Source organism: Sorex araneus, chromosome 8 (assembly GCF_027595985.1).
Source record: "Sorex araneus isolate mSorAra2 chromosome 8, mSorAra2.pri, whole genome shotgun sequence".
NCBI lineage: Eukaryota > Metazoa > Chordata > Mammalia > Eulipotyphla > Soricidae > Sorex > Sorex araneus.
In genome coordinates this window covers 55,617,548-55,631,262 of record NC_073309.1, presented here as the reverse complement: position 1 = coordinate 55,631,262, position 13,715 = coordinate 55,617,548, and the positions used below count along the sequence as shown (strand labels likewise).

General features: G+C 55.5%; 1 protein-coding gene across 1 annotated transcript in view; it reads left to right on the top strand.

The window, feature by feature from the left end:
- Positions 1-9,847, top strand: part of LOC101538291 (receptor-type tyrosine-protein phosphatase H-like) — a 36,808-nt gene extending 26,961 nt beyond the window's left edge. The window contains exons 14-22 of the mRNA XM_055146482.1: positions 913-991; positions 5,045-5,135; positions 6,449-6,542; positions 6,665-6,741; positions 6,828-6,962; positions 7,161-7,283; positions 7,568-7,728; positions 9,517-9,652; positions 9,728-9,847. Coding sequence (XP_055002457.1) covers positions 913-991; positions 5,045-5,135; positions 6,449-6,542; positions 6,665-6,741; positions 6,828-6,962; positions 7,161-7,283; positions 7,568-7,728; positions 9,517-9,652; positions 9,728-9,847 — 1,016 coding nt within the window. The remainder of the gene's footprint in view (positions 1-912; positions 992-5,044; positions 5,136-6,448; positions 6,543-6,664; positions 6,742-6,827; positions 6,963-7,160; positions 7,284-7,567; positions 7,729-9,516; positions 9,653-9,727) is intronic.
- Positions 9,848-13,715: the final 3,868 nt, after the last annotated feature.

The following is a 13,715-nucleotide window of genomic DNA, read 5'->3' as shown; positions in this document are numbered from 1 at the left end:
TTCTGGTTACCCCATTGGGCCAGCAGTTCAGGGCAAAGGCGGGTGGATTAGTGCTGCTTGGTCCTTTGATGTTGGGGCCTCTAAGGGACACCAGGCAGATCTTGGGGACCATGGGGTGTGAGAAGTATAACTGGTTTGGACCCTTGAAGGCCACTTCTCTGTGTCCAGCCCTGCACCAGGGGCTCTGATGTGATGTGGTCTCTGCTCTGGGACTGACCATGGGCTGGTGGTCCGGAACTGACCCTCTGAGCCTCAGATTGGGCTCATGTCTAGCACTGTCTCCTGGCTAGCCAAGTTATGGATGGGCTTTGGCCTCAGGGTGCAAAGAGAGGAATCCAGCCTCCCAAGACTCGTTTACAGGGTCTTGGTAATGTCCAGATAATGACTGGAGGTCCCACACAGTGGTGGGGTGTCCTGGGCTTGAGTGGACACAGCCTGGACACTGAGCATTTCAGAGCAGTGCTGGGGACCCCCATGGCCTCAAGCAACTCCAGCCTCAGGGATCCCGAGGATGGAGTTTGGCCTGAAACAGGGGACACCTGGGAAAATGGAGCCACTGTGCATGGGGCCAGGGTGGGCCTTCCCGCCTCAGCAATGGGCACCATCAGGCTGGGCAGTCCCCTGGGAGCTGTCATTGGGTGTCGGTGTTGAGCTGCACCCTCCTGTCACCCACCTTCCCTGGGAGAGGTAGCAGGTGCCCCCAAGACACACTCTGGGCTGCTGGGGAACAGTCCCTCACTGGGGAACTGGGGAGCGGGTGACCGTGGCCTAGACTCCCAGAACCGAAACCCCAGGACAGCTGGCAGAGGTGGGTCTCTATCCAGGTGTCCATTGTCCTGTGGCCCCTGCACGGGTCTGGGGTGCAGGTATCAGAGATGGACGCCCCTTCTGACACCTCATGTCTCTTTCCAGGGGTGATCGCCGGATCCGTCATCGGGGTGCTCCTGGTCATCACCCTGGTGGGCGTCCTCCTGTTCTTCCTGAAGCGCAGGTGAGACCTGGGGGCCCAGGGAGGATGGGGTGCCCTGGCCCAAGCCTCACCCTGTTATCTTCCTGACAACCTTCTCAGGAGGAGTGAGAAGCAGTCAACGTCTGGGAACCAGGTGTCCAGGTGAGCAGCTGGCTCCCCGGGCTACAGCCTCATTGTGAACTTTTGGTTAACCCACTGGATATGTGTTGGAGGGGTCCGATGTCCCTGAAATGGGGACAGCCCATTCCTCACACCCTGACCAGGTGACCTGGACTGGGCCCTGTCATCCATCCAGTACCATTATAGCCCCTTAGTGGGCTGCACTGCTGGGGTGGCTGAGAATGAGTCAGCAATCCTGTACAGAGGTGACTGTCGCCCTGGAGACTTGGCCCACAGGGCTGTGACATCTGAGTTCCTTCACCAACCATGGGAGTGGAAAGGGAGACAGTCCTGTGGGCTCAAGGATGTACCCCAGAAGGGAGGGCAGGAGCTTCGAGCACACCCAGGCTCAAGGTCCAGCTGGGGCAAAGGTCCTGAGCAGGGCAATGAGTGTCTGAAGCCCATTGACAACCCCAGGGCTGACTGGATGTGGGTTTTCAGCAGTGCCCAGATGTGGTAAGCTCCATGGGGTAACGTACGACTGACCTTGGGGGTTCTAGGAGGACTCTGGAGAGACCAGTGAATCCCTGTAGACCATTCTAGAAAAAGAAAGTTCTGGAAGCATGCCAACAGGAATGGTCACCACGGATTAGAAATGGGATGAGATGCACAGGTTCTAGACATGGACAGTTTATTTCATTTATGTGTTTGTGGGCACTGGAGCGATAGGACAGAGTGTTGGGTGTTTGCCTTGCAAGTGGCTGATCGGGATTTATCCACAGCATCCCATATGGTCCCCTGAGCACTGCCAGTAATTCCTCATCACCAGGTTGACCCAGGAAGCATGGGTACTTGTCTGATGCTGCCTGCTCGCCGCCTTCTCTGGAGTTCATGTTTGGCCCTGTCCATGTGACAGTGTTTCAATTGTGTTTTTGCTTGTCATGGTGAGAGGTGGCCCTGGAGAGAGTCCCAAACAGGTGACAGAGGACACGGGCGAGGACACATGCCTGATGTTATCTGTGAGTGACCGGATCCCAGGGAAGTGCATCTGGGATGGATGGAGGATGAGGGTCCCATGGGCACCGGTGGGCTGTGTGGATGCCAACCAAGAAGTGGGTGAGCAGAGAAAGGGGTGCCAGTGGGGTCCTTCATGCTGAGTAGCCCTTGGAGTTTGAACCTGAGGTGGCCATTGGACCCAGAGATTAGTAATAGGATAAGGGGACAGTGACATGCAAGGGAGCAAAGTAAACTGGCCTCTAGGGGAAGCCTGAGGCAGGGCTGTTCCATCAGTTTTATTGTCCCTGAGCTACAATAAGGCCAAAGGTCAGCGAAGGAGTCCGTGGGAGAGTTGATTCCTCACTGGGTCCTGGGAGAGGGTGAGGGGGAGCACCAGGCTCTAGGGACACAGAGGCCGTGGGCGACAGGGATTGTCTTGTGGGAGGATCTCAGGCGCTGTGCCTGGTTTTCTGGAGCCTGTTCTGTGGGGGTGGGCAGTGAATGCAGTCCTGGGAGCTCCTGGAGGAGGTGGCTCAGTGGGTTTAATTTGTTGCTCAGGGAGAAACTGGCCAGCACATCTCATGAGAGTCCAGATGGTACTGACCCACTGTTAGCAGATGGGGGGGGGGGGAAGAGCAGGAAGAGCCTGTGAGGCTTGGACTGGTTTGCTGGCTGGGGGAGGGTGGTTGGGCCACAGCTGGTGATGCTCAGGGCTTACTCCCAGCTCTGCACCAGGAATTCCTCATGACATTGCTCAGGGGACCATACGGATGCCAGGGATTGATCCCAGTCTTGCCCCTGCAAGGCCAACACCCTGCTGTTCTACCGTTGCCTTGGTTCCCTTTTCAAAAATTATTTTGGTCCACACCAGTCAGTGCTCAAGACTTACTCCTGTTTCTGCTCAGGAATCACTCCTTTTGAGGCTCAGGCATATGGGCTGTCAAGGATCAAACTAGGTCAGCTGCATATAAGTTAAGTGCCCGACCCACTTTGGCCTCTGTATAGTTTTTTTTTTTAATTTTATTGAATCACCTTGAGATAGTTTCAAGCTTTCATGTTTGGTTTACAATCTCACAATTATCAAACACCCATCCCTCCACCAGTGCACATTCCCCACCACCACCCTGTAGAGTTTTCAAAATTTAATTTATCTTGATTTGATTTTTCTTAGTTTTTGGCCACACTCAGCAGTGCCCAGGGTCGACTACTGACCTTGTGCTCAGGGAGGAGCTTGGGCTGCCCGCGTGCACAGCATGTCTTAGTCCTCTGAGCAGTCACTTGAACCTTGGAGGGGTTTTGTTGGTTTGTTCTATGGCCACACAGTGGTTGTTCAGCATTTGTCCTGGTCTGTGCTCAGGGGTCACTCCTGGCGGGCTCTGTAGACACTGTGCTTTGCTCAGGATCAAACTGGGGTCAGTCACAGACAACGCAATTGCCTTGCACTTGTACCATTATATGGTTGACACAAACTACCTAAAAAAATTTCTTGTAACACTGTAATCAAATTGTTCATAATAGAGTTGTTTCAGCCTTAAGTGTCCCAATCCCACTACCAGAGTGCCCTTCCCTCCACTGGTGTCTTCTGTTTCTAACTCAGCACTCCAGCCTGGCCCCTTATAGGCACAAACACATTTACTTTATATTGTTTGTTACAACACAAAATCAAATGGCATCATTGAACCTTAGATGAATAACAGGGCAGTTTGTGATCTTGTTGCACTCATGGTAATGTTACTGAAGTCATTGTCTGAGACTCTCCTGGGCTGGTTAGTGCCAGCTGAGCCTTCTGGGTCATTGTTTAGGATCAGCCAGCTGGGTGGGCTTCTGTGCAACTTCTCCATCAGATTTCTTGTGATCCTGCTGGCTCACAGGACTATGACATTTGGAGGTGTCGCCAGGCTGCTTAAGCAGCCACGCAGCCCAGGAGCTGCAGATCTGGAACAGTTTGATATCTTGGCAGTGTGAGGAGGTTCAGTTGTGAGTTGGGCTATTCTATGTGAGAGGGTGTCAGTGTGGCCGCAGGCTGCTGATTCAGCAGGATGGAACGTCACCCCCATTCCAAGAGGACCCCAGAGTTCTCAGCCAGATAGGTCTACTTGGGAAGGTTCAGTGCCATCATGTTCTTTTGGAAATCAGTTGTGGAGCTGGGCCAATTGTCTACCAGGAGGATATCAGGTGGTGGGGCTAAGGGATGGAGCTAATGGGTTTTCCAGTGGTGATGGTGTGGAGTATGGTATGGGCCAAAGCATTTTTTTCAACCCCTAAGTCCCCAAGGACTTGAGCTTAGATCTCAACTAAGGCACCTTCTACAACTGCATATTTATGGCAATATTATGGACAGTAGCCAAGAAGGGAAAAAAGATGAATGGAAACAGATGATGGACACACAGAGACGCAAACACACGCAGACACACACACACAGATACAAGCAGCCACACACACAGACAAACAAATGCACACACAGAGACACACGGGCACACACAGACTCACAGATGGGCACACAGACACAGGCAAACACACACATAGGCACATGCATGCACATGTGCAGGTGCACGCAGACAATACGTTCACACAGACACACTCACATAGACTCTCATAGACACATGCGAACACACACACATACAAAGATACACAGGTGTGCACATACAGACACTAGGCTCCCCCCCTCCCCACACACAATGGAAACATTCACTAACCAGGGAGGCTTCCTGTCTTTCCCAACCACAGACCTTCAGGGTCAGGCGCTAAGTGGAACCTGGGACACAGAATTCTGCACAACTTCACCTGTGCAGATATGCAGGAGATGAGCGAAACTATATAGCCACAGAGCAGATCCGTGGGTGCCAGGGGTGGGCGGGCACAGGGGAGTTGGGGGTTCAGGATCAGGAGGCTCAGGTTTCCACTTATGAGGCCTTGGTAGGAAACTGAGAGTGAGAGCCGCCCCTCGGTCCCAAGATCGGGCTCTGTCTCCCTCTGCAGCTTCCACAAAGACATCCGTGCTGCAGACTTCGCTGAGCATGTGAGGGGAAAGGAGAAGGACAGCAACTGGGGCTTCGCAGAGGAATACCAGGTGGGCCCTTGGCAGAGGGAGACATCGGTGCCTGCACCCTCCAGTGCGGAAGTGGGGAGCAGCCACGAGTCATACTGGGGGGCAGAAGCCCGCAGGCACGAAGCTGTCTCCTCCTGTGTCTATTTCCATTCTTTTACCCACACTGAGTCCTTGTCATTGCAGTGACCGGGGTCACACGCATGGCAGGTGCTCCTCTAGGTTCGCCCTCCTGTCCTTGGACACTCACGCCCTCCTCGCCAGAGGGACAAGGCCCACCATGGCACCCAAACATTCTTAGTTGAGGTGAATGTGGGGTCACACTTCTGTGGGCTCACACTCTGACTGTGGGATGTCTGGACGGCCGAGAGAGGCTGTGGGCTACAGACTGGACATCGGGGATGGGACTCGCAGCTGTCGCTTGCAGGGCAGGTGCTTGGAGATTCCGAGATATTCCTCCAGGTCCTGTGACGATAGTTTTGGGGACAGGGCACCCAGGCCGTGCTCAGGGCTGACTCCTGGCTCTGTGCTCAGAGATCACTCCTGGTGGGACTCGCTTGGGGGGTCTTTTGCAGTGCTGGGACTGAGCGGGTTCGGCTGCACTCATGGCAGGCGAGCACCCTCTATGCTGTGCTACCTCTCTGGCCCTGACAATGCATTTGCAAATGTTTTTCTCTTTTTTGGGGTATTGGTTGTGCTTTGGGGAGCCATATCTATCTGACCTAGGGCTTCCACCTGGCCCTGTGCTGAGGGATCACTGCGGGGGGCTTGAAGGACTCTATGTGGTGCCAGGGTTGAACCAGCTTGTGCAAGGTGAGCAGCCTCCCACCGCTGCTGTCTCTCTGGCCTGTGATGATCTTCTGGATCCCTCGAGGTCTTGAGTGGTGCCTGGGCCTGGGTCTGTCCTACCCAACAGTTAGCCTCACTGCATGGCTTGTTCTTCCCTGACACCTTTCACTGTCATCCTCTCCATTCCACCATCTCCAACTTCTCCCTAAACCGCAGGACAGTGGCATATACCATGGGTATCATTGAATTGGGGGCAAATGTGGCAGTGAAGGGGCTGAAGAGTTGGCTCCATGTGCTGCTCACAGGCTTCGCCTGCAGAAGACCCAGGTTAGGTCCCCAGTACAAGGTCCCCTGAGCACTGCTGGGAATGATCCCCAAGCACAGAGCTCAGAGGAGCCCCTGAGCACTGCTGGTGTGGCCCTAACAGAGAAAACCAACCAACCCCACCAAGAGACAGTGGCACTAAAGGAGGCCAAGGACACCAGTTGCGTACGGGGGAGGTGGTTGCACTTGGTGGGGCCCGACCCTCCTCTCCTGCCTGCCCCCAGCTCTTGGACCAGAAGGACCAGCCCCAGCCGCTTCAGACGGTGGCTTTGGCACCCGAAAACCAGAGCAAGAACCGATACAGAAACGTGCTGCCTTGTGAGTGCCTCCTCTTGTGGCGGTGTCCCGGCCCCAACGCATCAGCCCTGCTATGGGGATGGGGCCCACTCCTGGGGGCTCCTCGGCTCATGTCTGTCCTCCAAATGCTGCCTTTTCCCCAGATGACTGTGCTCGCGTACCCCTGAAGCCGCTCCCTGGGGAACCAGGCTCTGACTACATCAATGCCAGCTTCATACCTGTAAGGCTGGGGGTTTGGATGTGGACACCCCCGTGAGCCTGGGCAGGAGGGGGCCCTGACCTGTCCATCGACCCCTCACCCCTCAGGGTCTCTGGGAAGCCCAGGAGTTCATCGCCACGCAGGGCCCCCTGCCCCACACTGTTGGGGATTTCTGGCGTCTGGTTTGGGAGCAGCAGAGCCACACCGTGGTCATGCTGACCAACTGCATGGAGTCCGGCCAGGTGAGTGGACTGACCCTTGACCTCTGACCCCTCGCGGACCTCGTCCACTGGACACAGCTGGGGTCATCTGAGTCAATGATCTTGCGAAGGAGGCACTGCCTAGCTGCCTGTGGGTCCTGGGAGACTCGGCCCTGGAATGCTGGGGCCCAGGAGAGAATGGAATCTGGGAGGCCTCTATTTTCTGGCCTCATCCCCCAGGTGAAGTGTGAGCATTACTGGCCATTGGACGCCCAGCCCTGCACCCATGGACACCTCCAAGTGACGCTGGAGCACGAGGATGTGAAGGAGAACTGGACCATCAGGACTCTGAAGCTTCGCCATGTAAGCCCCGCCCCTAGTCCGCCCAACGCCCGCCCTCAGCCCACCCTTAGCCCCGCCCACGGCTCTGCCCACAAGTTATTCCGTAAGCTCCTCCCTCCAGACCTCCCCTAGCTGAGCTTCTCTAGCCCCGCTCACCTGAGCCTTGACCCAAGCCTCCTGGATTGGCTCCCAGAACGCCCCCTCCAAGAACCTCCCTCTATTCCCGAGGCTGGAATCCCCAGGCACCGCCCCCAGCCAGCGGCCAGCCTCTCCCTGGCTCCCCACCTCAAGGACTCTCCTGGTAGATGCAAGAGCAGAAGACGCTGCAGGTGCAGCAGTTTCATTACATAACGTGGCCGGACCACGGCGTGCCCCACTGCCCGGACCCCTTCCTGACCTTCAGGAAGCTCTTCCGCGAGAGGCTGGAACGTTGCTCCCAGGGTGGCCTGCCCGTCGTGCACTGCAGGTGAGGGAGGCCGGCCGGGCGCGGGCCGGGATGGAGAGGGAAGGAGAGCATGTGAGACCACGAAGCGCTGCCGCTGGGTGTGGGTGTCGCTGGGCAGGGCTGTCCACATGTGCGGCCGTCATCCCAGACCTCCGAACTGAGTCACGGAACGCACATCACATTCTGAAACTGGGCCTCTGGCTCCCAGGAGAGTTGGGGTGCTGGGGCACCTAAGGGCAGTGCCAGAGGGGACAGTCCCAGCTAACCTCTGCCTGAACCTCACACCCAGCTCCTGTACCCAGGGTTGAGTGAGACCCAGGTGGGAATATAATCTGTGGTTCAGTCCATTCCTGCTTGATGCCCAGGGGGCCTCAGCTGAGCCCCTCACACGACCTCCCAACCCATCCTGACAGCAGCTTCTGGCCATAGGACCTTCCTGCCACCTCCTGCAGAAGTTACACCATGGCTTGGCCAGAAAGAAAAGCAGACCCTGGTTTAGGCCTCCTGTGTGTAACCTCAGTGATCCAGACCTGAAGGTCACCTGGTGGCTGACTCCGTTACCAGCAGACTCCCAGCTAGGTCAGCCCAGCGTCAGAATAGCAACAGGGGCTGGGGACTGAGAGTGACACAGGCACCAGGGCCCTGTGTCCGGAGGACAGTGTCTCAGATGGGTGGTTGCCTTGCTTCATTGTTTGTCCATGTGCTATATGTTCTCTTTGAAACAGGACATCTTATGCTTTAAAAGAACCAGCTCAGGGGCTGGAGCAATAGCACAGCAGGTAGGGCATTTGCCTTGCACGAGGCCGACCCAGGTTCGATCCCCAGCATCCCATATGGTCCCCAAGCACCGCCAGGAGTAATTCCTGAGTGTAAAGCCAGGAGTAACCCCTGAGCATCGCTGGGTGTGACCCAAAAAGCAAAAAAAAAAAAAAAGAACCAGCTCAAAGCTGGAGTGACATTGCAGCAGGTGGGGCATTTGCCTTGCCTGGAGCTGACTGGGTTCAATTCTCAGCACCCTGTATGGTCCCCCAAGCACCACCATGAGTAATGCCTGAGTCCAGAGCCAGAAATAAGCTCTGAGTACCACCTGTATGGCCCCAAAATAAACAGTCAAAGTGAAGTCACCTCTTGGGAATGGCTCTTTTGGTTTTGTTTTTTGGGTGCACCCAGCTGTGCACAGGGCTGACCCCTGGTTCTGGACTCAGGGATAACGCCTGGCCGGTTTCGAGAGGCCATATGGGGTGCTGAGTGGGGATGAAGCCCAGGTGAGTCGTGTGCAGGGCTGGTGCCCTTCCCGCTGTGTGATGGCTCCAGTGTGGGTTGCCACTCAGCCACTCAAGCATTGTGCGGGGCCAGGACCTCGACCCACTCAGGCCCTCTGCTGCCTCTGAATATGGAGGAACACTGAGTGGTACTCCACAGTCCCTTCACTCTAGCAGTCCCAGTTGCTTCACTAAAGCTGAGGTTTCCTCGACCAGAGCTTGGTTGCCTTGCACACGGCCGACCTGGGTCAATCACTGGCTCCACATAAAGTCCCTTGAGGCTTCCAGGAGTGATCCCAGATCACAGAGTCGGGAGTCGCTGCTGAGCACTGCACAATGTGGGCTCCTCACTGAAAAACCTGAAAGTTGACATCATCAAGAATAACGAAGGTCCACAGATGAACTGGCCACTCACTGCGCAGCGTGTGCCAGTTTGGTGAAGACCCTGTTTCCAGGAAGCCTGGAGTAAATGCCCAGCAACTGGTCCCTAGGTGAGGACCCCACCCCATCCTCAGGATCCCTGACTGACCCTTTCCTGTCCCCCCAGTGATGGCGTGGGCCGCACGGGCACCTTCATTGCTCTGGATGTCCTGCTGCAGCAGCTGGAGTGTGAGGGCTGCGTGGGGCCCTTCCAGTATGTGAAGAAGATGAGGGGAAGCCGGCCGCTGATGGTGCAGACTGAGGTGAGAGGGCGCAGGTGGGCTGGGCGGGGCTGGGTCTCTCCACACACCCACCTCTGTCCACCCTGCACCCCGCAGGCCCAGTACGTGTTCCTGTACCAGTGCATCCTGCGCTTTCTCGAACAGTTTTCGCCCATCCCTTCTGAGGATGAGGGCTTGTATGAGGATATGATGTACGAAAACGTGGGTGCCCTGTAGCCCATGGAGATGGAGCCTGACGCCCTGCCAGCTACATGCAGACTCTGCTTCCTTATTTCTCCCAGATTTAGGCCCCTGGCACCAGGGCCGCATTCTGAGGTTCTGCAGGGAACTCTGTTGAGTCTGAGTGTGTGGGCTGTCCCCAGGACCCACCTAAGCCTGGATCCGGGGTCCCAGAAGGTTCCCAGACAATCACAGCACTTCCTAGATTTTTGTTGGAGGGTCTGGGGGTGAGGGTGGGAGTGCCTAGCCTCAGGGTCTCAGGAATGACCTGCAGTCTGAGGAAGCAGGAATGGGGGTACACAAATCTGGCTGATTGAGAAGCAGGGGCAGGCCGGATGAGCCCTCCATATACTTAAGAATCTAAAGCACTTTTTGAGGTTTTGGGGCTTCTCTGTACCCCGCAGACTGTACATATATTGTCCTTATATCCAGTTATTTATTAAATCACCCTTCTTCCAGACACGCTTGTGCCAGTGGGTTTCTGGACCTGGAAATAGTATTGGGATGGAGGCAAATGTCTCAGGGAGGAAAATAGAGGCACCCACATTTTTGCTTCTGAAAAATGCCTGTTTGCATTGCCAAATCCTAGGGAAGTGGCCTCTTGTATCCTGGTCTAGGTTCGGGGAGTGTCAGACTCAGCGTGGGTTAAGAAGGGGTGATATCTGTCTCTAGGATGCTGGGGAGTCTTTTAGGGCCAGGATAGCTGAGTGTTCAGGTCTCTGGGGAGATGTTTCTATCTGAGGACTGTGTGTGCTGCTTTCCCCGTTTGTTGGAGAAGGGTAAATGCCAGATGGTGGAACAGATGGCAGGGAACCCTAGGGAGAGGCCAGAGCAGCAGGACAGCGAGAAGGGCGCTTGCCTTGCACGCAGCTGGCCCAGGTCCCACCCCCGGCACTCACATGGTACCGTAAGCCCTCCTGGACTAGTCCTGAATGCAGACCAGGAGTTACCCCTGAGCACTGCCAAGTGATACCCCAGAACAAGAAGAGAAAAAAAAGGAAATCCTGGGGAACCAGGATAAATATCCACAGGTGCCTTGGCGATTTGACGGAAGGCAGGAAGCAGGGCGGATCAGGACTTTCACTGACTGGGAACTAAACACGCACAAGTGTTCACATACACAAAGCACATGTGCATATACACGCACATACACAGAGGTCTATACACATGTACCCCCCAACTTCACATTTCCCATCCCAGGCCCCCATCCAGCCTGTCTCTGTGACCCCTGAGCGCCACGGCCCTGTCTGTGACCCACCCTAGAGGAGATATGAAGAGAGACAGCCCCGACTCATTATTTGGGTGGGTCCTGCTCAAGGACAGATAAAAAACCACGACGAATGGCTGTTTCCGCTAATTCTGGAGCCCTTCTAAAGTTAAAGAAGCATGTTCCTGTGCCCTGAGTTTGTCATCACTGCCCACGCTGAGCCTTCCAAGAGCTGTGCCCTATCCATGCGCTGTGCTGTGTCACTGCCCTGGGTCCCAGCACCGCAGAGTCCTGACAGTTGGGGCAGGCACTGCAGTCTCCACATGGGGGGAGGTTACTCCCAGAACGCACCCAGCTGTCCCACGTCTTCCCGGGTCCCTGGACACACAAGCATCAGATGGCTCGGGCAAGCCTCCATTCCATCTGCAGTGACACTTTCTCAGTCCTGTCTCCACGTGGGTCTGGTTTTGGCCTGGGACACACCTGTTGGGGACACAGTGCAGCTGACTGCTATACTCTAGAGGACCCGGGAACAGGACTGAGGTGAGGGACTAAGGAAGTGGGTGGACATTGGTTTGGGCTCAAGGACTCGGAGCACATCCAGGGTTGTGGTCTCTGTCTCTGGCAGGCTGCAACCTGGTCTCTTCCCAACAGCTGCAGAGACTTCTTCCCGCCCCCACCCATAAGTTCATGAAAAGTTAGAGATCAGGGGCCGGGAGGTGCCCCAGAGTAGCAAGGCTTGACCCTGGTCCTCTGATAACCACCTGCCCCAAGAGAAACTTAAAAGGGTCAGAACATGGCTCAGTGATAGAGCACTTGTCTTGCACCTGTGAGATCGAGTTTGATCCCCAGCATCAGCCACAAACAAAAGAATTAAAGGTGCAGTGCCCCCACTTTCTCCCCCGACCAGCTGCTGTTGGATCAAGAGCCCAGGAAGTGAGACATATCCTGAGCCAGAGCACAAGGCTGGCGTACGGCTGCACAGGGGACGGGGTGACCAGGGCAGCCAACTGCTCTGCCAGCATAGCTGCTACAAGAGGACGGTCAGGGTGGAGAGCCACGTAGCGGAGAGCCCGGGATGGGCACTGTAATGGGAGAGCTGTCCGAGATGAATGCATGCGTTCGGGAAGTACTGACTGGTCTCCAGGTGATCCTCAACAGAAAAGGGGACCTGGATTTAGGGTCTACACCAGGTGATACTCGGATTACTGCCAGGGGTGCTCAGGATACCAGGGGACATTGGGAATCCAACCCAAAGCTCCTCCCAACAGCACTCACAGGTGGGCTGCTATGGTGGGGCTCCACCAGCAGGGGGAGATGGTGCTTGTAGCGAGTTGATTTCTTGGTCCCAGAGGTCCTGGCCTGTTTTAGGACTGGAGGCACAATGCAGGGGGGCAGAGTTTTTGCCTTGCACATGGCAGACTCAGGCTTCATCCCCAGCACCACATGTGGTCCCAGGAGCCCCACCAGGAGTGATCTGGAGGTGCAGAATCAAGATCTTTGATCATTTTTAAAAAATGCTTTCTGGGTCACACCCAGTGATGCTCAGGGATTACTTGTGCCTCTGCACTCAGGAATTACTCCTGGCGGTGCTTGAGAGGCCCTATGGGAGGTTGGAATTGAACCCAGATTGTCTGGTGAAAGGCAACACCCAACCTGCTGTACTGTCTCTCTGGCCCTTGAGCATTTTGGGGTTGATGCCAAACCAAAACCAATCCCCACCAAAAAAAAAAAAAAATCTGTGGCTGGCGTTACAGTGCAGCAGGTAGGGCACTCATCTTGCAGGTGTCCAGCTTGGGTTTAATCCCCAATATTCCAGATGGTCTCCAAGCCCAACAGGAATGATTCCTGAGTCCAGGAGTAACCCCTGAGGACCACCGTGTGTGGCCCCTAACAAGGTGCCTGCTGGAGAGAGTACAGGTACTTGACTTTCACCCAGGGATTCCCTGAGCACCATCAGGACTGACCCGTGATGGGTGCAGGGAGGGCACAAGTTGTCCCTTCATGAGAACAGATACCCAGTTGGTGAGGATGAGTAGTTGTGAAGCCCTGAGTTGAGTCCCTAGCACCACATGCACACACACACACACACACACACACACACACACATGGTTTCCTGGCCTTTAGTAATGGACTGCAGTTAGGAATTACTTCACGGTGCTCAGGGGACCACATAGAATGCCTGGGATTGAACGTGGGTTGGCTGCGTGCAAGGTAAATGCCTTCCCTGCTGCACTATCACTCCAGCCCCAGACTGTATCTTGTTTGGGGGCTAAACCTCAAGGAGCTCAGGGCTTTTTGCTCTGCTTGGGAGCACTTTACTCTTGGCAGTGCTTGGGGGACCATAGGTAGTGCCGGGTTCAAACCTAGCTTAGCTGTGTGAGGCCAAAGGCCCTCCCTGCTGTACTGGCCCTCCTGCCCCACGTCTCTCTCCACTGCAGTGGTGGTTATGCCATGAATTCAAGGGACAGAGCAGCTCAGGGGTGGGCAGCAGAAAGTGGGAGGGCACTTGCCTTACACACCTCGGACCCAGGTTCCTCCCCATATGGGCCCCTGACACTGAGCGATCACTGAGCACCTCTGGGTATGGCCAAACCCAAAAAGTGATCCAGGTGACATGTGGGACAGTTCCTAAGGGTGTAGTGTGCCTGAAAAGCA